The sequence below is a fragment of the Balaenoptera acutorostrata genome, chromosome 1, assembly GCF_949987535.1.
Source record: "Balaenoptera acutorostrata chromosome 1, mBalAcu1.1, whole genome shotgun sequence".
Classification (NCBI taxonomy): domain Eukaryota; kingdom Metazoa; phylum Chordata; class Mammalia; order Artiodactyla; family Balaenopteridae; genus Balaenoptera; species Balaenoptera acutorostrata.
Genome location: NC_080064.1, coordinates 60,987,727 through 61,010,982, shown reverse-complemented (window position 1 = coordinate 61,010,982; position 23,256 = coordinate 60,987,727). Strand labels below are relative to the sequence as shown.

Below are 23,256 nucleotides of genomic sequence, written 5' to 3'. Positions count from 1 at the left end.
TCATAGAGTGTTCTGCCTATGTTTTCCTCTAAGAGTTTGATAGTGTCTGGCCTTACATGTAGGTCTTTAATCCATTTGGAATTTATTTTTTTTGTATGGTGTTAGGAAGTGTTCTAATTTCATTCTTTTACATGTAGCTGTCCAGTTTTCCCAGCACCACTTATTGAAGAGAATATCTTTTCCCCATTGTATATTCTTGCCTCCTTTATCAAAGATAAGGTGACCATATGTGCATGGGTTTATCTCTGGGCTTTCTATCCTGTTCCATTGATCTATATTTCTGTTTTTGTGCCAGTGCCATAGTGTCTTGATTACTGTAGCTTTGCAGTATAGTCTGAAGTCTGGGAGCCTGATTCCTCCAGCTCCATTTTTCTTTCCCAAGATTGCTTTGGCTATTTGGGGTCTTTTGTGTCTCCACACAAAGTGTGAAATTTTTTGCTCTAGTTCTGTGAAAAATGCCAGTGGTAGTTTGATAGGTATTGCATTGAACCTGTAGATTGCTTTGGGTAGTATAGTCATTTTCACAATATTATTCTTCCAATCCAAGAACATGGTTTGTATCGTCTTTAATTTCTTTCATCAGTGTCTTATAGTTTTCTGCATACAGGTCTTTTGCCTCCTTAGGTAGGTTTATTCCTAGGTATTTTATTCTTTTTGTTGCAGTGGTAAATGGGAGTGTTTCCTTAGTTTCTCTTTCAGATTTTTCGTCATTAGTGTATAGGAATGCAAGAGATTTCTTTTTTTTTAAATAAATTTATTTATTTATTTATTTATTTAAAAATTTTTGGCTGTGTTGGGTCTTCATTGCTGTGTGCGGGCTTTCTCTAGTTGTGGTGAGCAGGGCTACTCTTTTTTGCGGTGCACGGGCTTTTCATTGTTGTGGCTTCTCTTGTTGTGGAGCATGGGCTCTAGGCACACAGGCTTCAATAGCTGTGGCACATGGGCTCAGTAGTTGTGGCTTGTGGGCCCTAGAGCTCAAGCTCAGTAGTTGTGGCGCATGGGCTTATTTGCTCATGGCATGTGGGAATTCCCGGGCCAGGGCTCTAACCTGTGTCCCGTGCATTGGTAGGCAGATTCTTAACCACTGCGCCACCAGGGAAGCCCAAATGTAAGAGATTTCTGTGCATTAATTTTGTATCCTGCTGCTTTACCAAATTCATTGATTAGCTCTGTAGTTTTCTGGTAGCATCTTTAGGATTCTCTATATATAGTATCATATCATTTGCAAACAGTGACAGCTTTACTTCTTCTTTTCCTATTTGGATTCCTTTTATTTCTTCTTCTTCTCTGATTGCCATGGCTAAAACCTCCGAAACTATGTTGAATAATAGTGGTGAGAGTGGGCAACCTTGTCTTGTTCCTTATCGTAGAGGAATTGGTTTCAGTTTTTCACCATTGAGAACGATGTTGGTTGTGGGTTTGTCATATATGGCCTTTACTATGTTGAGGTAAATTCCCTCTATGCCTACTTTCTGGAGACTTTTTATCATAAATGGGTGTTGAATTTTGTCGAAAGCTTTCTCTGCATCTGTTGAGATTATCCTATGGTTTTTACCCTTCAGTTTGTTAATATGGTGTATCACATTGACTGATTTGCATATATTGAAGAATCCTTGCATTCCTGGGATAAACACCGATTGATCATAGTGTATGATCCTTTTAATGTGCTGTTGGATTCTGTTTGCTAGTATTTTGTTGAGGAGTTTTGCATCTATGTTCATCAGTGTTATTGGCCTGTAGTTTTCTTTTTTTGTGACATCTTTGTCTGGTTTTGGCATCAGGGTGACAGTGGCTTCGTAGAATGAGTTTGGGAGTGTTCCTCCCTCTGCTATATTTTGGAAGAGCTTGAGAAGGATAGGTGTTAGCTCTTCTCTAAATGTTTGATAGAATTCGCCTGTGAAGCCATCTGGTCCTGGGCTTTTGTTTGTTGGATGATTTTTAATCACAGTTTCAATTTCAGTGCTTGTGATTAGTCTGTTTATATTTTCTATTTCTTCCTGGCTCAGTCTTGGGAGGTTGTTTTTTTCTAAGAATTTGTCCATCTCTTCCAGGTTGTCCATTTTATTGGCATATAGTTGCTTGTACTAATCTCTCATGATCCTTTGTATTTCTGCAGTGCCAGTTGTTACTTCTCCATTTTTATTTCTAATTCTGTTGATTTGAGTCTTCTCCCTTTTTTTCTTGATGATTCTGGCTAATGGTTTATCAATTTTCTTTATCTTCTCAAAGAACCAGCTATTAGTTTTATTGATATTTGTTATCATTTCTTTCTTTTCTTTTTCATTTATTTCTGACCTGATCTTTATGATTTCTTTCCTTCTGCTAACTTTGGGGTTTTTTTGTTCTTCTTTCTCTAATTGCTTTAGGTGTAAGTTAGGTTGTTTATTTGAGATGTTTCTTGTTTCTTGAGGTAGGAATGTATTGCTATAAACTTCCCTCTTAGAACTGCTTTTGCTGCATCCCATAGGTTTTGGGTCGTCCGGTTTTCATTGTCATTTGTTTCTAGGTATTTTTTGATTTCCTCTTTGATTTCTTCAGTGATTTCTTGGTTTTTTAGTAGCATATTAGTGTTTGTATTTTTTACAGTTTTTTCCCTGTAATTAGTATCTAGTCTCATAGTGCTGTGGTCGGAAAAGATACTTTATATGATTTCAATTTTAGTAAATTTACCAAGGCTTGATTTGTGACCCAAGATATGATCTATCCTGGAGAATGCTCCATGAGCACTTGAGATGAAAGTGTATTCTGGTTTTTTTTTTATGGAATGTCCTATAAATATCAATTAAGTCCATCTTGTCTAATGTGTCATTTAAAGCTTGTGTTTCCTTATTTATTTTCATTTTGGATGATCCGTCCATTGGTGAAAGTAGGGTGTTAAAGTCCCCTACTATGATTGTGTTACTGTCGATTTCCCCTTTTATGGCTGTTAGAATTTGACTTATGTATTGAGATGCGTCTATGTTGGGTGCATATTTACAATTGTTATATCTTCTTCTTGGATTGATCCCTTGATCATTATGTAGTGTAGTTCTTTGTCTCTTGTAAGAGTCTTTATTTTAAAGTCTATTTTGTCTGATATGAGAATTGCTACTCCAGTTTTCTTTTGATTTCCATTTTCATGGAATATTTTTTCCATCCCCTCATTTTCAGTCTGTATGTGTCCCTAGGTCTGAAGTGGGTCTCTTGTACACAGCATATATATGGGTCTTGTTTTTGTATCCATTCAGCCAGTCTATGTCTTTTGGTTGGAGCATTTAATCCATTTACATTTAAGGTAATTGTTGATATGTATGTTCCTATTATCATTTTCTTAATTGTTTTGGGTTTGTTATTGTAGGTTTTTTCCTTCTCTTGTGTTTCCTGCCTAGAGAAGTTCCTTTAGCATTTGTTGTAAAGCTGGTTTGGTGGTGCTGAATTCTCTTAGCTTTTGCTTGTCTGTAAAGCTTTTAATTTCTCTCTTGAATCTGAATGAGATCCTTGCTGGGTAGAGTAATCTTGGTTGTAGGTTTTTCCCTTTCATCACTTTAAATATGTCCTGCCACTCCCTTCTGGCTTGCAGAGTTTCTGCTGAAAGATAAGCTGTTAACCTTATGGGGATTCCCTTCTATGTTATTTGTTGCTTTTCCCTTGCTGCTTTTAATATTTTTTCTTTGTTTTTAATTTTTGATAGTTTGATTAATATGTGTCTTGGCGTGTTTCTCCTTGTTTTTATCCTGTATGGGACTCTGCGCTTCCTGGACTTGATTGGCTATTTCCTTTCCCATGTTAGGGAAGTTTTCAACTATAATCTCCTCAAATATTTTCTCAGAAACTTTCTTTCCCTCTTCTTCTGGGACCTCTATAATTCAAATGTTGGTGCATTTATGGTAGTTATTTCCACTGTTTTTTCTTTCAGGTCACTTATCTTTTCTTCTGCTTTAGTTATTCTGCTATTGATTCCTTCTAGAGAGTTTTTAATTTCATTTATTGTGTTGTTCATCATTGTTTGTTTGCTCTTTAGTTCTTCTAGGTCCTTCTTAATCATTTCTTGTATTTTCTCCATTCTATTTCCAAGAGTTTGGATCGTCTTTACTATCATTAATCTGAATTTTTTTTCAGGTAGACTGTTTATTTCCTCTTCATTTGTTTGGTCTGGTGGGGTTTTACCTTGTTCCTTCATCTGCTGCATGTTTCTCTGTCTTTTCATTATGTTTAACTTACTGTGTTTGGGATCTCCTTTTTGCAGGCTGCAGGTTCGTGATTCCCATTGTTTTTGGTGTCTGCCCCCAGTGGGTGAGGTTTGGTTCAGTGATTTGTGTAGGCTTCCTGGTTGAGGGGACTGGTGCCTGTGTTCAGGTGGGTGGGGCTGGATCTTGTCTTTCTGGTGGGTAGGGCTGCATCTGGTGGTGTGTTTTGGGGTGTCTGTGAATTTAGTATCATTTTAGGCAGCTTTTTCTGCTAATGGGTGGGGTTGTGTTCCTGTCTTGCCAGTTGTTTGGCATGGGGCATCCAGCACTGGAGCTTGCTGGCCATTGAGTGGAGCTGGGTCTTAGCGTTGAGACAGAGATCTCTGGGAGAGCTCTCACCGATTGATATTACATGGGGCTGGGAGGTCTCTGGTGGTCCAATGTCCTGAACTTGGCTCTCCCACCTTAGAGGCTCAGGCCTGACATCTGGCCAGAGCACCAAGACCCTGTCAGCCACATGGCCAGGTATGTGGGGATTTTCTTGCCTTTTGGTAAGTCAGAGGTCTTCTGCCAGTGTTCAGTAGGTGTTCTGTAGGAGTTGTTCCACATGTAGATGTATTTTTGATGTGTTTGTGGGAAGGAAGGTGATCTCCACCTCTTACTCCTCTGACATCTTGAAGGTCCCCTGATGGCTATTTAATTTAAATCAGTTGTTACTGCTTTCTAGGAGAGTAGAATATTTCATCTTCTCAGTAGATAATTCTATTGTTTAGACATAGCAGGGGTTTTACTGGGTTGGCCAAAAAGTTCATTTGGTTTTTCCATAAGATCTTAACAGAAAAACCCAAATGAACTTTTTGGCCAGCCCAATAGTTTGAGAAAGGGGAGAAGTTTTATCCACAGTTAGAGTGAAGGTGAAACAAAAGAAGAAAGAAATACTCAGTAAAAAGAGTTTTGGGTTTTGGCAGCAGCTCCTGAAGAGGCAGTTACAAGTGTTAGAGGAAAGAGGAAAACACTGTGAGAAAGAGAGAGGTCAAAAATATGGAGAAATTGTGACAGGGAAGAGTCAATAAATATTTAGGACTGTGAAGGCTAATATTCCAGTATTCTGTGCTCTATTACCTCCCCAAACCCCAAATCATCAATGAGATCTGTTAAACATCAGAGCCTTATGCTTTGCAGTACTGTTGGGAAATGATGGCATTAGGAGTAGGTCCACCTTGGGGTAAGGTTGGAGTAAAGATAACAGCTATTATAAGAATTGATACAGGGACTTCCCTGGTGGTCCAGTGGTTGGGACTCTGTGCTTCCACCACAGGAGGCACGGGTTTGATCCCTGGTTGGGGAACTAGGATCCTGCATGCCACATGGCGTGGCCAAAAAAAAAAAAAAAAAAAAAAAAAAAAAGAATTGATACAAGGAACGTAGATCAAGAATTCAGCAGAAGGGAAACCAGTGTCAGGAATGACCTAGAGAAACTATAATAAACCTAGGAATTCTTGATGATCCTGAGCTGGGGATGTGTATGTGTGGGCTGTGGGGAAAATGCTAGTTTTCCATGTAAAGTGGGATGGGGTGACCCCAGATAACTGAAAGACTTGGCACCCCAGAGGTAGCATACACTTTGGTTACACAAAGGGAAAAAAAAACAACTTTTATAACTTTTAAGTACAGAATGAGTACTGGAACTAGGGTGAACCAAGTATTACCAGAGATTAACAGGCAAAAGATTATCAATAAAGAGTTAAGAAAAAAATCTAAAGAAATACATTAGCATATATTTTGTATTTATATAAATATATATTGGAAATGTTCTTAAAGATGATTGGAAACATTTGCTTTTTAAAATAGCTCAATGTTTTCCCCAGCAACATTGCTTAGCCTATTAATTTGCTTATGGAAAAATGCAAATGTCCCAAATGTTCTCTACATCTTTATTTTTAAGGTACCTTCAATACTTACCTCTTAGATAGTTCAAGGCAAACTTGAGTCCTATTCCTGACTTAATTAGCATATATTGTGAGTCAATGGGAGCTGGATCAATTAGGTTTGGCCATTTAATAGGACTATCCTTAATTCAGTCATACTCTTTAATAGTAAATATAATGTTTATTACATAGTTCACTTGTAACACAAGGACAAAAAACTATCCACTAATGTGATTTTTATGATAGAGTCATTAATGAACAGTTTCTAAATGATGAGTAACTGCAATTACCATAAATACTCTCCTATATTTTTATTTTAAAGATTGGTTTAATTACAACTTTTCCTTTAATTGATCTAGATTTGTTAAAACTAGTTATCATAGGGTGGTAGAAACTACAGTTTCTAATAGTTTTGTAGTTATATGGCTCACAGTCTGTTGATCTGAACATATAACAGCTTGATTAGCTCGAAGGAATACTTTAGCTTTATTCATCACACCAGTTCACCTTGTAGTCCTTTTTCTGTTATTAGTGGTTAATTAGAAAATGAGAAGAAAGGAACTAATACTATTTAAACATTTTACCTTTGCATTTTCCCATATATCTGTGCATTTCCAATTAAATTATTTAGAATTTGGGTTGTATCTTTCTAATGTGAAAATTTTATATTGTATAACATAATATATGGAAGGTGTACACACTTTGGGCTTTCTCCAGGCCACTATAAAAACTGAAAGGAAACATATGCAACAGATTTTATTTACAAAGTAAATTGCTGAGGGTACTTTCTAGTCATTCTCTTTCAAGGTAGTGACTATATTTTATATTATTGTCAATCTGGAAGGCACTAAAAAATCTAAGGAAAACAAATTTCATATGTGCCAAGTATCTGAAGAACTGCTTCAATATATTTTTTAATAATAGAAATAATAAAGATGACACTGTGGTTTTATAAATGTGACGAACAACCACAAATTCTGATCTGAAGCTAGACTCCCCTTGGGCACGCTATGGTGTGGCTAATAGGTTGTGTTGGGACTGCTGTGTTCCAGAAAGCATGTCAGACAGAGTATTCATCTCCCACAGAAGGAGTTCCGCCTGTCTGCTAAGGCCCAAAGGGGCCATAAAATGTAAGAGCAGGGAATGCCTCACAGCCAAGAAACAGTCTGAAACTAAAGGGTTTTAGCAAAGAGGAAATGCAGTGTTCTAGAAAAAGGTCAGATCTAGGAGGCTGATAAATAGCTTATTCAATGAAAATCAGCTTTTCTATTTTTTATTAAGTTATTGATATCAATGAGTGAAATTGCTGGCTGAAGATAACAGCAACAGTTTGGCAGTAAATGGTGCATTTGCTTCTTTCAGAGTCCACTTCCATCATTTGACTACTTGATATTTCCGGTTTGTGTTAATCTTGCTCTAATTAAAATACTGGGTCATAACTTGGAGAGGCCCATGACAAAATGGATTGTAATGTAGCACTGAGGCTCTGTGAAGTCATAATGTATAATCTCTGCAAGGCAGTGATCTCATTTGGTCTTGCAATGCTCTAAAACCTAGTAGTGAGAACAAAGGAAATAGGTGTGTGTGTGTGTGTGTGTTCACGTGTGCGTGAGGTGTAATTCAGGATTAGAGAACTGCATTGCAGAAAGATACTTGGTGATGCTGTAATTAACGTGCTTCCTATGCTTTGTTCTAGTGACCATTCTCTTTCCTAACAGTATGTATTATGAAGCTTTTAGTGGATACCTGCTATTTTTGCTGCTCAAGATCTGTTCATTCTTTGTCTGGCAGTTATAACCTCAAATTCTCTTTGAAAACCACCCACTTCTTTATTCTCAGCCTGTATGCTTTCAGTGAATCATGTTATCTAGACCTAAAACAAAGCACTGGATCCCCTAAAAATATGATTTATTATAGGATGAGCAGGTCACCTGATCAAATAGGAGCAATGAGATGTCTATTAGGATTTTCAGGAAAGAGAATCTTGCTCTTTCTTGCTTGTTTTAAGTCTGAGAGAGTCTGGAGCTCTTGAGCTATCTTTCTATCATGAGGGGAAAGCCTTTTTGGCACAGGAACCAGCCCACAGAGAGAGAAGTCATGATTTCCTCTGAGCCTAGCATTAATCCTTATCTGAATCTTCCCCCATCCCTGGAGTTCCAGCTGATATGAGTTTAAACATTATTCTTTGGCTTAAGTCTTATTAGGTTGAATCACCCATAATCAACAGGCATAGCTGACTAAAAAAATTGAGAAGAAACTTGTTTATTTGTAGGTATAAAAGAATTGATTTATCTTTTATTTTAAAAAGAAAACAAATTATACACTTGTTAGAAAATTCTTTTGGGAAATGAAGTGAGCAGAACTTCAAATATTCTGTACTGTAAGAAATTCAAGGTAAATTTTTGATCTATTTAAGGACTGTTAATTGCTGAAGCATCAAGAAAGGACCTTGTAACTAAAAATGTTTCACCTCTGAGGCCATTTCCACGTTTGAACCCTGAGAATATTAACATAGAGAAGGTCTGGTGAAGAGACATCCACATTCCGCATGGAGTTTTAATCAAGTAGGACATCTGAATCACCTCTGAAGGTCTATTATGTTATCTCTTCATTGACTATCTAGAACAGTGGCTGGCACATAGTTAGCACTCAATTAACTTTTGGTTGAATAAATAAATCGGTAATATGCATGTGTGACAAAAGATACTCTCAATTATTCACTGTCAGAAGTGTATGATGACTCTTTCTTAAAACATGTGATGAGCTTTTCGAAGATATGCCAGTTTTTCAAAGAAGTGCTCCAATTATATAATTAACTGCTTGAAAAAACCGCTGTAACTTTGAAAATGAAAATGGTTGTAGAAATCATGATTCATGCCTTTATGCCACAAATATTTATTGATTTTCTACTAAGTGCTAGGCACCTTATCAGACAGACAAAAAATCCTTGCCCTCATGGAACTTACATTTTAATGGGGAAGACAGATAGTAAACATGTGAACAGGAAATAATTTCAGATAGTGATATGAGCTGTGAAAAAAATAAAGCAGGAAAGTAAGTACAGTTTGATGGAACAGGAGTGAGGAGCTATTTTAGTTGGAGTAGCTAAGAAAGGCCTCTCTGAGGATGTGACATTTGAGCAGAAATGTGAATGAGGTAAAGGATCAAGCAACAGACAATAAGAAAAATGGGAAAACTATTCCAGGCAGGGAGAACAGCAATTTTAAATGCCCTGAAGACAGATGGATCTTTGTAAAGTCAAAGAACAACAAGACGGCATATGGACAGACATATAGATCAGTGAAATAGAACGGAGAATCAAGATATAAACCCTAACATTTGTGGTCATTTGATTTTCAACAAAAGGTCTAAGATAATTCAATGAGGAAAGAATAATTTTTTAAACAAATGGTATAGGGACAACTGGATATCTACATGAAAAATAATGATTTTTACCTCTACCTCACACCATACACAAGAATTAATGCAAAATAAATCAGGGACTGAAGTGCAAGAGCTAAAACTATAAACCTTTAGGAAGAAAATACAAGTAAATCTCCGTCATCTTGAGTTAAGCAATGATTTCTTCGATATGAAACCAAATGTTATAAAGGAGATGACTGACTTTATCAAAATTAAAAACTTTGGTGCCTTAAAGAGACCATCAAGAAAGTGAAAAGACAATCCACAGAATGGGAGAAAATATTTTGTATCTGGAATATATGAACGACAGTTACAGTTCAAATAACCTAATTAAAAAATGGGCAAAGAATTTTAATAGACATTTACTCAAAGAAGATATATGAATGACAAATAAACACATGAAAAGATACTCAACATCATTAGTTATTAGAGAAATGTAGATTAAAAACACAATGAGATACTATCAATACTTCACAAGATGGCTGTAATAAAAAAGAAAGACAATAACAAATATTGGTGAGGATGTGGAGAAATTAGAACACTCATTCATTGCTGGTGGGAGTAAAACGTGACAGACACTTTAGAAAAGAGTTTAGAAGCTCCTTAAAATTGATAAACATAATTACCATATAACCCAGCAAGTTCATTCCTAGGTAACTACCTGAGCACAATAAAAATGTACCTTCACACACAAATTTGTACATGAATGTTCAAAAAGTGGAAAGAACACAAATGTCTATCACCTGATGAATGCATAAGCAATATATGGTATAGCCATATAATGGAATATTATTTGGCAGTAAAAAGGAATGAATTACTGATACGTGCTACACTAAGCACATTATGCTAATTAAAATTAGCCAGTCACAAAAAACCTCATATGTCATATGATCTCATTTATATGAAATGTCCAGAATAGACAAATGTAGATGAATGATTGTCTAGGGCTGGGGGCAGAATAGAGGTCAGGGAGTATGGAAGATGACCGCTAATGGGTACAAGATTTCTTTTTGCAATTATGAAAATGTTTAAAAATTAGATTATGGTGATGGTGGTACAACTGTATAAATATACTAAAAACCACTGAATTGTTCACTTTAAACAGGTGAACTTTACAGTGTGTAAATTATATCAATAAAGCTGTTAAAATCAGCAACAACAACATGATCAGCATGACGAGAGAGAAAATGGCCACGGAGAGAGTAGAAGGAGAGGAGGCAGGGCCCAGGTCTGTAGGGACTTCATGCCATAGTGAGGATTTATAAGGGTTCAGAAATTTCCAAGTCACTAGGGATTTTTAAGCAGAAGACTGACATGATCTGATTCATGTTTTAAAGAGATCACTCTGGCAGTGGAAAACAGACTGGAGAGAAGCAACTGGCTAAAGAGAAAACAATTAGGGAGCTACTGAAGTAGATAGGAGTGAGGTGATGGCCGATAAGGTGGTAGCAGTGCAGGTGATGAAAAGTGGTGAATTCAGAATATATTTTAATGGAATTGCTGTGTATTGTATGTGGGCTGTGAGAAAGGGGAGTCAAGGATCTTTGGCCATAGCAACAAGATGAATAGAAGAGCCATTAACTGAAATGGGGAAATCTAGAAGAGAAGCAGGTTTGGTAGGGGCAGGGCCGGGAAACAAGAGTTTCTTTCGACTATGCTAAGTTTAAGAAATTCATTGGACATCCAGGTTGAGATATCAACAAGTGGGTAATTGAATATAAACATCAGGAGTACAGAGGTGAGGCCAGAGCTGGAGATATATAAATCTTGGACTCATCCATCCTGGAAGTGAATGAAATCATATAGGTGTGAGTATGGATACAAAAGAGAAGGGGGTCAAGGTTTGAGCACTGGATCACTCTATCATTTAAAGATCAGGAACAGAAAAGGAGCCAATAAAGAAATCAGGAAAGAATGGCTAGTGTGGAAAGAGGGAAAGCGGTAGAATAGTGATAGCCAAGTGAAGAAAATTTAAAGAAAGAGTTCAGTCAAGCCACTTGCTGAGAGATCAAATGAGATGATGATGGAGATTTGATTATAGGACTTGACAGAAGTAGAGAGAATGCTTCATGGTACTGAAATTAAACTGGAAATTAAATTTGCTGCTACTTTCACTTTTAGTTCCTGGTCTTATAGATTATTATATAACAGTGCTTGTACAATAAAGAGTGCTATGCAATTATAAGGTATTATAATTTTTGTTGTGATTTACACTATGTGTATTGCACAGCCATACAAAGTCTACATAAAACTTCTCTGCATTCCCAAAATTTCTAATGAGCCTGTGTCATAGACTAAAAAAGGTAATAATTATAAAAATATATAAATGTTAATATTAAAAAATAATTTTGATCCTTCTATTTTCATATCTTTTTCTGCTGTGTATCAGAGATGCAAGTCCAACTAAAAGTGCTAATTAAATCTTTTGAAGAAACATACTAATAGATTGATGAATAAAATCCTTTGAGTAGCATTTTCTAGATCTTTCAGAAAAAAATAGCCAACTCTGTATGTATCTAGAAAGTAGAAACTCTAATGTTTTTTAGTCTGTAAATGCATTTTAAAGGTTATTCACTTCATTTCCTTCATTTTAAACTTGAGGAAACCAAGAAGACCATACATATATTTAGTGGAACACTGAAAGAGGCCTTCTGATTCCTACTGTAGTGTTTACTGAATCCTACTATTTGACTGCACATAATTCATAAAGTCAATTTGTAGAATTTGTGGTGTTGAGTTAGACATTATTTGTGTCAAATTATGAATTTAGAGTTGCAGTATTACTTTGGTTATTGAAGAATAAAATTCTATGGGGAAAATATGCATAAATAGCAGTACTTTAAGTAGAGCAGATGAGGTATGGGATGTCCCTGAAATCATTTGAGTAAATAATATACATTAAAACCATCTTAATATCTATTTTCTAACCATCTTTATTAAATTATTGCCTTTTAATTTTAAAATTCATAATTAAAAAACCCAAATATTTCCAAGTTTTTCTTCTTATATCAAACACTCAGGATAATGTATGTTTCTTCACTTGGTTCCGAGTGAACCTCACCTGGAACCTCACCTGGATGAGGTGAGGTTAGATGAAGCCTCACCTGGAACCCTTGTGAGCCCTTCAGGCAACTGATCAGAGCAGCTAAAGAGATGTCTGAAATCATGTCTTAGCCAAAAGTTTCATGTACTCCACATATTATTAAGTATCAAAATGATTTCTTCCAGGGTACACTATAGCATCTCCTTCAAGGAGGGTTTCAGAGCTTTGTTTTTATTTCCCCTTGAATATGATGGGTGTGAGCTGCTTTGTATAGCTCACAAGGCTTATTCTAATGTAATTCTAATGTAATGTTACAAGTTCTCTTTTAGGCACAAACTTTAATTCAAATGTATACTCACAGGAACTGGCAGGAAACAGCTATGGAGCTCTAGCCCTCCTGATATGTTAGGTTCATTAGTGGGTATGTCCTCTTGTCTGGGGCAGACATGGACTTGAGGGTGCACTCTTCTATTCTTATTCTTCCAGTGTGGGCTTACTCTTGACCTCTATGTTTGGCTATAGTGCAGCAGGCTGTAGCATATTATGTGGTAGACTCATGAAATTGGATTTTAATTCTAGCTCGACTTCTCTGAATCTTAGATTTTTAGTCAGTAAAACAGGAACTGCTCTATCCACCACAACATTATTGGTTAGATTAAATCAGTTAATATATGAAAGGATTTTGAGACATTTGAAGCATCATGCTGATGTTTTTCCTTCCTAATTCTGCTTTGGGGTCTATGTGTTCCACATATACAGATATGCTTTGCCTTGGATTATACATTTGCAAAACAGAAAAACCAAGTTGATGTTAGTTTCTTTAAAAACTATTCAACAAGTTATGGATGACTTACGAATACTTCTAAATAGTGTTAATAACAATATGTTATTCAGCTGGCAAATTGCTGAGTTATAGAATATCTCGATATCAGTTCTCAGCCTTGGCTATACAATAGAATCACCTGGGGAGTTTCAAATATTCCCATTACCCAGCTCACATCCCGGCTAATGAAATCAGTTTCTTTGGGGATGAGGTCAGGGCATGAGTGTTTTTCAAAGCTCCTGAGCAACCTCCATCGGGCATCATGGAAGTTCCTCAAAAAACTAAAATAGAACTACCATATGATCCAGCAATTTGACTCCTGAGTATATATCCAGAAAAAATGAAAACACAAATTCGAAAAGATATACGCACCCCAATGTTCATAGAAGCACTGTTTACAATATCCAAGACATGGGAATAACCCAAGTGCCCATAAATAGACAAATGGATAAAAAAGATGTAGTATATATACACAATAGAATATTACTCAGCCATAAAAAAGGATGAAAATTTTGCCATTTGCAACAACATGGATGAACTTGGAGGGTATTATGCTAAATGAAATAAGTCAGACAGAGAAAGACAAATACTGTATGATATCACTTATATGTGGAATCTAAAAAATAGTACAAATGGATATATGCAACACAGAAACAGACTCATAGACATAGAAAACAACCTTGTGGTTACCAAAGGGAAAGGATAGGGGGAGGGACAAATTAGGGATATGGGATTAACAGATACAAACCATTATGTATAAAATAGATAAACAACAAGGATATATTGTATAGCACAGGGAATTATAGCCATTATCTTGTAGTAACTTATAATGGAATATAATCTGCAAAAATACTGAATCACTATGCTGTATACCTAAGACTAATATGATATTGTTAATCAACTATACTTCAATTAAAAAAAAGGCTGAGCAGATTCTAATGTACAGCTGAGGTTGAGAACATCTGATATAAAGTATTATTTTATTGTGAAGGGGAGGATAAGATGAATAGTCACTTGGACTGGGAAACAAAGGGAAGAGCTAAGAGAATGGATATGATGGCTAAGAGTTCTCATGTGGAATGGGAAGGAGTCAAATCTTACTTTCTGGCTTTCTTCAGCTCACTGTTTAGTACAACCCTATTATTCTCTATTATGTTCATCAATAATCAAAATGGTTTATGCATTATAATCCCTTTTCTAAGTAAAATTCCCTGATAATGAACTTCAAGTGACATGCACATGATTTCGTTGTAGATAATTTGTTAAAAAGAATATCCATTATTACACATCAGATTTCTAGTCTATGGAAATTAATACCTTGAATCTGGGTAGCACGTTATGGTTTAAAAATCACTTCCATATATTTTATGACATTTAATCCTAGAGTTGAAAACAGATGATACTTAATGTCTATGAAAAACAGATATGTAAAAGTAAGGGTGTTAAATTAGAATTCTTAGGTATTTTGCCTTGTTTTATTGTGATGGGTAGTTTGAAAGTTGAGATGGTTTCATCATTCAGGTGGAACATCAAAGTTTACTAAATACTTCTTTATGGCTAAAAAAGGCTAAGTGTGCTGGTTAGGTAAAATATGACATTCATTTAAATTCATTCAACGTCATTAGTGGTAACATTTATTATGTATGTTCATTGTTATATGGAACTTATTTTAATCAGATTAGAAATTCATTAGTTCTTTAGGTCAAATTAAGAGATACAGAGGTATATTTTTGCTAATAATAAAACATTCCATTTGTTGAGTATTTTTGCTTTTCAGCGCATTGGAAGTGTTCATGTGAGTTCCAGTCAGCATGCCATCTGTATAAGGCAGTTCTATAACTCTGAATTGTAGCTGAAACACGTTTAACTAATATTATTTGACAGAAGAGGACACTGAGGCCACAGCAAGCGTCTGGACCATGTGGTTAATTTAATGGTAAGATTGGTACACAGAACTTGGGTTCTGGGTTAGACAGACCTGGATTAAAATTCCAGCTTGACCAATTATACCTCTCACAAGTAGCTTGACCAATTATACCTCTTACAAGTTACTTATTTTCTCTGTGCCTTGGTCTCTTCATTTATAAAAAGGAAATAAGATTATTGTGAGGACTAAATGAAATAGTGTATGTAAGCAGGACCAGCTATGTAATTAGTGGTGCCTGATGCAAAATGAAAATGTGAGGCTCCTTGTTTAATAATTATTAAGAATTACAAGCTGGTGACAGCAGAGCATTAAACCAAGTGTGGGGCACTTCCAAGTGCAGGACTTTGTGCAGCTGTACAGTTCACACACCATGAAGCCAGGCCTGTGTGTAAGATACATGGTATTTATAGCATAAATACACTATATATAGTATAAATAGCATAGTAGGCACTCAATGTATGCCAACTGTTGTCTTTTCTTTTCCTACTTTCATTCAGACTTCTCTTCCCTGAATTAAATAAATGTAGATTCACTGTAATCGGTTGTTTTTCACCTGTAGTATTCCAATAAGTGATTACTTTTTTAAAGTAAAATCTCCAAGCTTTAGTAGAAATTATTGTGCTTTATCATGCTGCACACAGCATGTTTATTTGTACTATGTTTATTTTTTATTTACTTATTTACTTATTTTTTTTAACATCTTTATTGGAGTATAATTGCTTTACAACGTTGTGTTAGTTTCTGATGTATAACAAAGTGAATCAGCTATACGTATACATATGCCCCCATATCCCCTCCCTCTTGCGTCTCCCTCCCACCCTCCCTATCCCACTCCTTTAGGTAGTCACAGAGCACAGAGCTGATCTCCCTGCGCTATGCGGCTGCTTCTCACTAGCTATCTGTTTTACATTTGGTAATGTATATATATCAATGCTACTCTCTCACTTCATCCCAGCTTACCCTTCTGTACTATGTTTATGATGTCTCCTTGTACTTAAAAATTATGAATGACTTAGATTTTTTCCATATTGTACTTGACCAAATTTAACATTGTGTTTGTAGTAATCATTTAAGAAAACTCTGTTTTCTCTTAATGGCCCTTTTTTATTTATTTTTATTTTTTATTTTTTATTTTTGTTATACATCTTTATTGAAGTATAATTGCCTTACAATAGTGTGTTAACTTCTGCTTTATAACAAAGTGAATCAGTTATACATATACAATATGTTCCCATTTCTCTTCCCTCTTGCATCTCCCTCCCTCCCACCCTCCCCATCCCACCCCTCTAGGTGGTCACAAAGCACAGAGCTGATCTCCCTAATGGCCCTTTTAATGCATCACTAGAAATGCCTTATGAAAATAGAGTATCTTGATTTATATGCCTGAAACCCATATTAGAATTTTCAGTTACCTCCTTGGTCTTTGCACTTCAATCACTACTCTATAATTTTCGTGTGAACCTATACAGTTCTTAAATGTTTTAAATATTTTCCTCCTTTTTTTTCTTGTTAAATATGGAAAAAGTCTTGCTTTAAAGGGAACACACACATATTAGAGAGGTCTGAGTTTTCAAAAGAAAAATGAGTTAGGAAGGTAAAAAATACATAAAATATTTTTATTATGAGAGTGAATTACATAACCTCCTTCAGCCTCTTTCTGTTTGTTTGTTTTCTATCTAGAGACTAGGGAGGTTGGACTGATATTCATTAAGTGCTCTCCAGTATTTTAATTCTTAAAATCTTGTATTTCTATTTCTTCTGTTTCCTCTTTCTTTACTCTCAGTGCCAGGCTTACTTTGTGTGCGTGTGTGTGCGTCTAGAATTGTATCACTTGATTCTCTCAAAAACTTTTTGAATGTTGTTGGTGGGTGGTAATGTTCTCATTTTATAAGGAGAAAAACAGAACCTCAGGCAAGAGTTAATGACTTGTCCAGATTCACACACTTTAATAAAAGTTAACATGAAACTCGAACTCCAAATTCTGAGACCTATTCCTAGTATTCTCTTTCCTGAATGCTATAGAGCTAAACAAAGAAGTGGAGAGGTTAGAAAAAGAAAAAGAGATGAAAGAAAACAATGTAGTAGTTGTGGTGTGCTGGAAAATGTTTACGAGCTGGCTGAGGGAAGGGGAGGGCCCTGGTTTGTAGTGTTTGCTCATTTCCCTGGTGTAATTATCCCCACAATTTCAACCTATCAATGTGGTGTCGCCGAAGGTAGAGTTGGGAAGATATGCGCACGGTAACGAGCCAGGATGAATATGCTTCAGCATGCCACTGGTAGTGGATAAATATTACACTGAATCATGAAAAAGGTTTTGAGAAACTGTCTCCAGATTTATAACTCAGGGGCGGGGGGAGCATAGTTTGGGGACTAGTACTATTGGTTTAAATGCTCCTTAGGCTTTCTCGCGGTCACTCCAAAGTTTTCATCTCAGCATTCCAAACCATTTCAGCCTGAAACCAAGGCAGAAAAAAGCAGGAATTCAAAAGGAATTACACTTAAGTACTTTCCTTAATATAACCATTGAATGTTTAAGTTTTTATCTCTCAGTTTGAAAGACACCTGATGTTGTTAGAGTTACAAATCAAAACACCTACATTGACTATAAATACATTCTTTGAAAGAATCATGATATTTTAAGTTTGATAAGCATGTAAACTAAAACTTAGTAATCCTCTCATTAAGTCAAGCTATATAATTTATGTATTTTTTGAGAAATAATATAAAAAAGGCCTTTAAATTTAGAGTGTTCAGAATAACTGTATGCTAATACTAACCCTACTATTCAAAGTAGGGGAAACAGAGGGCATTGATCTCAGTGGATTTTAAATGTGCTGATTCCGGGAGAAAAAAATTTTGTAATAACTTATCTTATTAATTATTCCCGTTAACAGGAATCATTAAATCAGAGAACTGGATTGAAGTTATGATATTTGTGGAGGAGAGGATATATGAACAATTTTTAACCTAAGATGCCTGTGGTAAAGCATAATTTAAAACTTTATTAACTTTTTAGAATCTCTGGAGAATTAAAAACCTCACCTCATTACCTGATTAAAGACACCTGTCTGGTTTATTTTACCTTAAATCCAACATTTGGCCTAGATCAAGGCAGGATAGGAAGAAGATTATCTTAAAAAACCCTATCTCAGCTTCAAGAAGGGTATTAAGAAACACAGGAGATGTCTAGAGCAGCTGGGATCCAAATAATAAATGACTCTTAACAGCATAAAGGAAAAAACTGGAGAATGAAGATAATCTTGTCTGATATGTTTAGAAAATAAGGACGGTGATACGTGAAGCTTTGAATAAGCAATAATAAAGTGAAACCTTTATAACCCATATTAAGGGGTTAGAGAAGTCAGTGGGAGCTTTGTCTAATTATCTGAAGAATGAAATAAGAGAAACTAATTTTAATTAAATTAATTAAATTTAATTAATTTCTCTTATTAATAAGAGAAATTAATTTTCTGAGAGTATTAATATCTTGATGTCTTACTTTCTAACCTTCATATGACTCAACAGATGAGATCTTATTCAGTGTTCTGGCCTTAAGAAAGAAAAACAGATTCTACAATGGAAAACCAGATCCTAATTTAAAGAGGTCAGAGGAGCAGCAATATTTTTTTTACTACATGGCATTTATCAATAGCTTTTGGAGCATTTCATAAATATTTCCTTCCTAACTGCTCTTTATCATTTTGTTCATAGCAAAGCTTTATCTCTGTATTACTCAAAAATCAGAAGATAAAACTTTTAAAAAATGTTCCCACAAATCGAGGGGAATATACAGTTTAGTTTTTACACTGTCAATTTCACCAAAGGCCTTGGTAAATATACCTAATCCATTGAAACTCTTTGTAACATTCAAAAGCTGTGCTGCGGAGCTAAATTGGAGTTGGGAGTGGGCAGAAGGAGGTGCAGGATAAACCAGGAAAAACTATTCCAATTCATCAAGTTTTCTTTATGTGAAATGGGCATTTTACCAACCATCAATTGCTATATGTTGTAGTTCTTAACCAATGAAAATAATGATAAAATCCCTACAAAGAGCGCTCTACTCCATTTGACATGGTGACAGCATTAATGTGTCCCAGACTACATGAATGAGGGAAGGCAAACCACGGATTGATGGGACTTTCCCCAAACACTGCCTGAAAATGTATCAATTATAAAAACTCCACTCACCTGCTCTGGGTAGCCATCCATACTCCTTTGCCCTTTAGTTTGAATTAAGCACCGTCCGGGCTGAGGTCCCCGGGTGGCCTGTGAAGAGGGGATCTGAATAGGCAATGGTGACTGAAACTGCTGGATGGTCACTTTGTTTATGTTTCCCTCATATGGCTGCTGCTCCCGGCTACGATGCTGAAGGCTCTGGGACCCCATCAAGGTCTGGATATGGCTGCCTGCCTGTGGAGAAGATAATCTGTCAGAAGATTTGTGGTGTTGAAAGGATGTGATTAAAGTAGAAAAACAAAACCGTACAGAATACCTCTCCAGTAAGTAAAGTGGCATCAGTTGGGCTTTCAGCCATGGCTAGGAAGGATAATGGAAAAACAGTAAGGGTCTGCCTGCTGTGGTTTGTGAAGATGCTAATATCGGAGCAAGGTCACGTTAAATACACTTGTCCTCATCTGATGGCTTGCCAAAGATTATTTTAACCCCCATTTTAAGGAAACAAAGTTCAGTCTGAAAAATCTCAAGAAGAAAAAAAAGTCACAACTTAAAAAATAAAGTGGAGTTCTCTCCGGCATTTCATTTAGAATAATAGCAGGGAGAGAGATGTAATATATGAAACATCAGGGAGAAAATTATAGAAACTACTTTCTGATTCTGGAGCAAAAGAATTGAATTGCATATTTGCCTTTATGCCACACACATGTATAGCAAGCTTGTTCAGGTGAGTATGATCAATATTTATTAATTTTCTGCAATATTAAATCAAGAGTATGGTTTTTGCAATCTTTAAGTTCCATTAAAAATTAATCATGTGATAAATTCCTGCGAGTATCTGTAGCCTGTAGAGGCACTAGATATGGAAAGGTCTTTAAAGTGAACACTGCATGCAGATCATCTTCACATGAGCTTTCAGAGAGACTCATCAGTACCTCATTTAAAGCAACAATGATCATTTATCAGCCCTTGAGGGTGGTTGCTAGAGGAGAAAGGGCATGCTTACTTTGGTCCCCATCTTTAAATGACTGGTGCCTAATCCTGTTTCTCGTTCATTCCGATTTTCTTACCTTCATTCTAGCATGGGCTCCTTGAGTCATTCTACCTGATATCTTCTCTGTCAAGCAAGCAGTTCTGTTTGTGAGCTGGTAACCTAGAACATGCCATTTGTTTATTTATTTAGCTTGTGGGGCTCTTAATTCCCTGACCAGGGATCAAACCCATGCCCCCTGCAATGGAAGGGCAGAGTCCTAACCACTGGACTGCCAGGGAAGTCCCCTAGAACATGCCTTTTAAAATTAAGTATGGTTTAACATGGAGGTCTAACATGGGAAGTGAATGCTTATCTTTAATACTTTTAAACTTACGTTTTAATGCTGTGCTTGGTACTTCACCCATTATTATGGAAGGATCTGAGGAATTACTTCCTGAATTCATTGTCTTTCTTGTTGACTTTTTAAGGGTAGGCAATTTGGAATTTAAAAGTAAATTTCACCTTAGAATTCATTAGTTAGGAAAGTTTGTGAATTTTCCTGACTAATCAAGATTTTTAATTACTATGAAAAAGTCAGATTGGTGGAATAAAGGAAAAATTATTAAACAAGTATTCAGGGAAAAGATGAATTTTAATTATTTTAAAGTTCTTAAAGAAGAGCAACATAAGAGACATAGGAGATGACAGTGATCATGCAAAATCATTTGGAGAGGGAAGGCATATTGTTTGATTCCAAACAAGAGGTAATTTCAGTGAAGAAAATATTCAAAATTATTATTTAGCAATATGCAAGGCAAAGAAAAAAATCATTTGATTATATTTTAGATATCCAACTGATTGTCTTATCATGTACAACTTTTTACATTCAAAAACAGTAAAGATATTTCAGTCATGAGAAATTGGAGGAAAAGATGCCAAAAAAAAGTTTCAGCCTATAACAGCACAATAACAAAACAATTATCAATCCAATACCGTCTAATGCAACCAGGGATCAGAAAATTACAACATCATAAACACAACTAAGATAAGCTCATAAAGGGCAAATGTGTATTTCTCTAATGTATCTATTTCTTCTCAGAAATCTAAATGAAAGATGTCACAACTTTCTCAGCCATTCTAGAAGACTGAACACCCTTCTGGTCGAGTTTTTCCTTGTTGCAAATTCAATGCTCTCCTACCTCCTTGGAATTTCACGTTCTCTTGTTTGGTAGGCAAGGAAAGCCATGATAAACCCAGTATCACATTTGGAACTGCTGTACTCTGAATGAAGTCACTGGCCTGATGAGTTATTTAGTTAGAGAAAATGATTTCCTGGAGTTAGAGGAGCTGGGGATGTAGGCCGACTAAGGCTGACTGGCCTGGCTACTGAACAAGCAATTGATTTTACATTTATTTCTGCTTTTCACATCCACTGGTATAACACTCATAGGTCTTCAGTTAGTCCTTGAGCCAATGGAAAAGAGGAAGACTGTTGTTTAATTGAAAGTGACAGACAAGCAAAGAATTTTTACACCCAGAAAAACTTAGAGAGCTCCAGAACATAGCTTTAGTCCCACAATGCGTAATCCATTAGAAAGTCAATAATGACTGCTTAATAATAATTTCAGTGATTAGAATATTCTGGTAATGGTCTATCTAAGGGTAAAAAACCATAGATATTATAGAACTATAATAGCCTTTAGACTTATTTTTATGGTTTATTTTTTCCTTCTGATGGGACAGTTTAAACTTTAATTATGCTTGGATTTGAACTCTTTGAGGGCAAGCACCACATCCTACTTACCATCTTTAATAACCGGCACAGTAGCTGGCACTTAAAAAGCAATGGCTACTATTCAAATACTAGGTGCTAGATAATGTACTAAAACTTACCTTATACATATTGCCTCCTTTAATCCTTACAATAGCATTAAGGGATAATTATTATTAGTTATTATTATTTAATTTTACTGAGGAGGAAACTATGGCTTGGAAAGGTTAAGTAACTTTCCCCAGTAATTTGCACAACTGGTAAACTGGACGGATTGGGATTTGAACCAAGGCTGTCAGGCAATCAGAGTTCATGCTCTTAAACACAAAATTACATTGCAACCACCATTCCCCAAAATTGTCTCTCTTCCTACAATAGTTGAACCATGAAATGAAAATAAACCACAGAAAGGAACAAAAGGATCGGATTGTTAAGGAAGGATATATTAAATTTCTTTAGCAGCTCTTCAATTTGCCAAAGGGCCATTCCTACTTATTGAATCAGGTCTATTATCTATTTTAGATCCTACGTATGTGACTTAGAACTTTATACTTGAGCAATTAGGAGGATACTCTGTGTATTTAGTAATCTTTCCATGATTATGAAATGACACTCATGTTCACAGATGGCTTGGCAAAGCATAAAGTGGGCATGAAAGGAACATTCTGTAAAATGATTCTGTTCACATCAGTAGCAGTTTTTTCATTCTTTATTGGGGCTACCGGGTGCAATAAATGAGGATGAGGAATGACAGCTATAGAAAGCAAAGAATTAACACTAAATTCTGTGTGAAGGTAAGCAAATATAAATGACACAAGACATCTAAAGGGACAATTATGGTGTGGAGGGACTGTAAAGAGGAAGTTATTTTGACTGGCACAGAGGCTTAAGAAAGGTATTAAGGATGCTCATGATGAAGTACAAAGGACTGATGAAAATGTAGAAAATATCAAGAGACTGGATTCATTCAGCTAGAGGGTTAGCTATGAGAACACTGACTCATACTGAAGGAGAATTTGAACATGATGG

General features: G+C 35.9%; 1 protein-coding gene across 1 annotated transcript in view; it reads right to left on the bottom strand.

Annotated features, from left to right (window-relative positions):
- The window catches only part of LRRC7 (leucine rich repeat containing 7), a 508,378-nt gene that overhangs the window by 35,346 nt on the left and 449,776 nt on the right, over nt 1-23,256 (bottom strand). The window contains exon 23 of the mRNA XM_057529769.1: nt 19,499-19,720. Coding sequence (XP_057385752.1) covers nt 19,499-19,720 — 222 coding nt within the window. The remainder of the gene's footprint in view (nt 1-19,498; nt 19,721-23,256) is intronic.